Genomic DNA, 1,595 nt, shown 5'->3' on the forward strand with positions numbered 1-1,595 from the left:
AAGGAGGGGGGGAAAAGCTCTTCCCCTCCCCTTCTCGCAGAAAGCATGGAAGAAAGCTCCAGTTCTCCTGTTTCCCCTGTGGATAGCTTGGGGACCAGCGAAGAGGAGCTGGAGAGGCAGCCAAAGAGATTTGGCAGGAAGAGAAGATACAGTAAGAAGTCCAGCGAAGATGGCAGCCCCAACCCAGGCAAGAGGGGGAAGAAGTCCAGTCCCAGCTCCCAGTCCTACGAAGAACTGCAGAGCCAGAGGATCCTGGCCAACGTCAGAGAGAGGCAGAGGACTCAGTCGCTCAACGAAGCGTTCGCCGCCCTGAGGAAAATCATCCCCACGCTGCCCTCGGACAAACTGAGCAAAATCCAGACGCTGAAGCTGGCGGCCAGGTACATAGACTTCCTCTACCAGGTGCTACAGAGCGACGAGATGGACAGTAAGATGACGAGCTGCAGTTACGTGGCTCACGAGAGGCTCAGTTATGCCTTCTCCGTGTGGAGGATGGAGGGAGCGTGGTCCATGTCGGCCTCCCACTAGCCACCGGCTGCCCCTGGGGTAGGTACCCGTTTCTCTTCTCCTGGATGATGCTCTGTGTGTGGTTTTGGCCCTTTCCCAGCCCCGGGGATGGATGGCATGGCTGGTGGTGTTGGCACAGGGATGGCGATGGGTGAAGGGGTTGGTTTCTGACGGTCCCTCCCGCTCCCCTCCCTGCGCCTGCGAAAATTAAGCTGGACTTCCAGGCGGGCAAAAATGAGATCTGCCCTGTTTGGGGGCAGAAAAAGGAGCTAGAATCGGCGTGGTTTTGCTCTGTGGGGATGGGGGAGCGAGAGGGGAGCGGTGTGGAGAGTTGGACGGTGAGGGACAGAGGGGGAAAACATCACTGTGTGAGATTAGCCAGAAAGTGCTGCCTCAGGGAAGGGTTTGGAGAGGGAAAAGGTGATCAGCACAAGAGGCTGACGAGGGGATGGATCTGAGGCGGCTGCTGCCCCATTCCAGGGGTGCCTGCACCCCAAAAAACCCGGTGTTGAGTCCTGCAGCAGCCACATCCTCTCCCGGCTGGGGGGCCCGGGAGCCACGCGGGGCTCGGTGATGAGTTCGCCCCAGGTTGCGTTTCTCTTGAAAGAAACGAGCAGCAGATGTCGGCTGCAACCCCAGGCTGTGCCCCTTCCCCCTCACACAGCGAAAAGCAAACAGAGATAGAAGAAACTTTGCTAAACTTTCGCGTTTGCCCAGTTTCCCTTCCCCAAAGTGCCCCGGTGAAGCGACGGCTGGTGCTGGACGGAGTTTCTTATTTACTCTCCTCGCCCAATTCTTCCTCCTGGTTTTCCATTAGCAGAAAACTACTTCCTCTTCAGTTGCCTTTGTAATATTCAGGGAGGGAGGAATAAACAGTCAGAAAGGAGGGGGGGGGGGGGAAGGCTTTTAATAACACCCTCATCTCCAGCTAATTAAGCAGAGCAGCTCTGCCTTGTGTCAGCCGGGCTTTGCTGTCTGGGCTCGGAACATAAACCAGAGCCCACGAGCCCATTTCACCAAGCAAACACTCCAAAGGGAAGTTTCCCCCCGCCACCCTGGCAATGTAAAAATGAAATAGTTTCATCGTG

General features: G+C 56.6%; 1 protein-coding gene across 2 annotated transcripts in view; it reads left to right on the plus strand.

Annotated features, from left to right (window-relative positions):
* Window positions 1-38: 38 nt before the first annotated feature.
* The window catches only part of TWIST2 (twist family bHLH transcription factor 2), a 24,007-nt gene continuing 22,450 nt past the window's right edge, over window positions 39-1,595 (plus strand). For both annotated transcript variants that reach the window (XM_027903259.1, XM_027903261.1), the window contains exon 1: window positions 39-546. In XM_027903259.1, coding sequence (XP_027759060.1) covers window positions 46-528 — 483 coding nt within the window. In that variant the 5' untranslated portion in view covers window positions 39-45 and the 3' untranslated portion in view covers window positions 529-546. The remainder of the gene's footprint in view (window positions 547-1,595) is intronic.

Source organism: Empidonax traillii, unplaced genomic scaffold (assembly GCF_003031625.1).
Source record: "Empidonax traillii isolate 1590-97213 ecotype Southwest subspecies unplaced genomic scaffold, ASM303162v1 scaffold953:size233439, whole genome shotgun sequence".
In the NCBI taxonomy this organism is placed as follows: domain Eukaryota; kingdom Metazoa; phylum Chordata; class Aves; order Passeriformes; family Tyrannidae; genus Empidonax; species Empidonax traillii.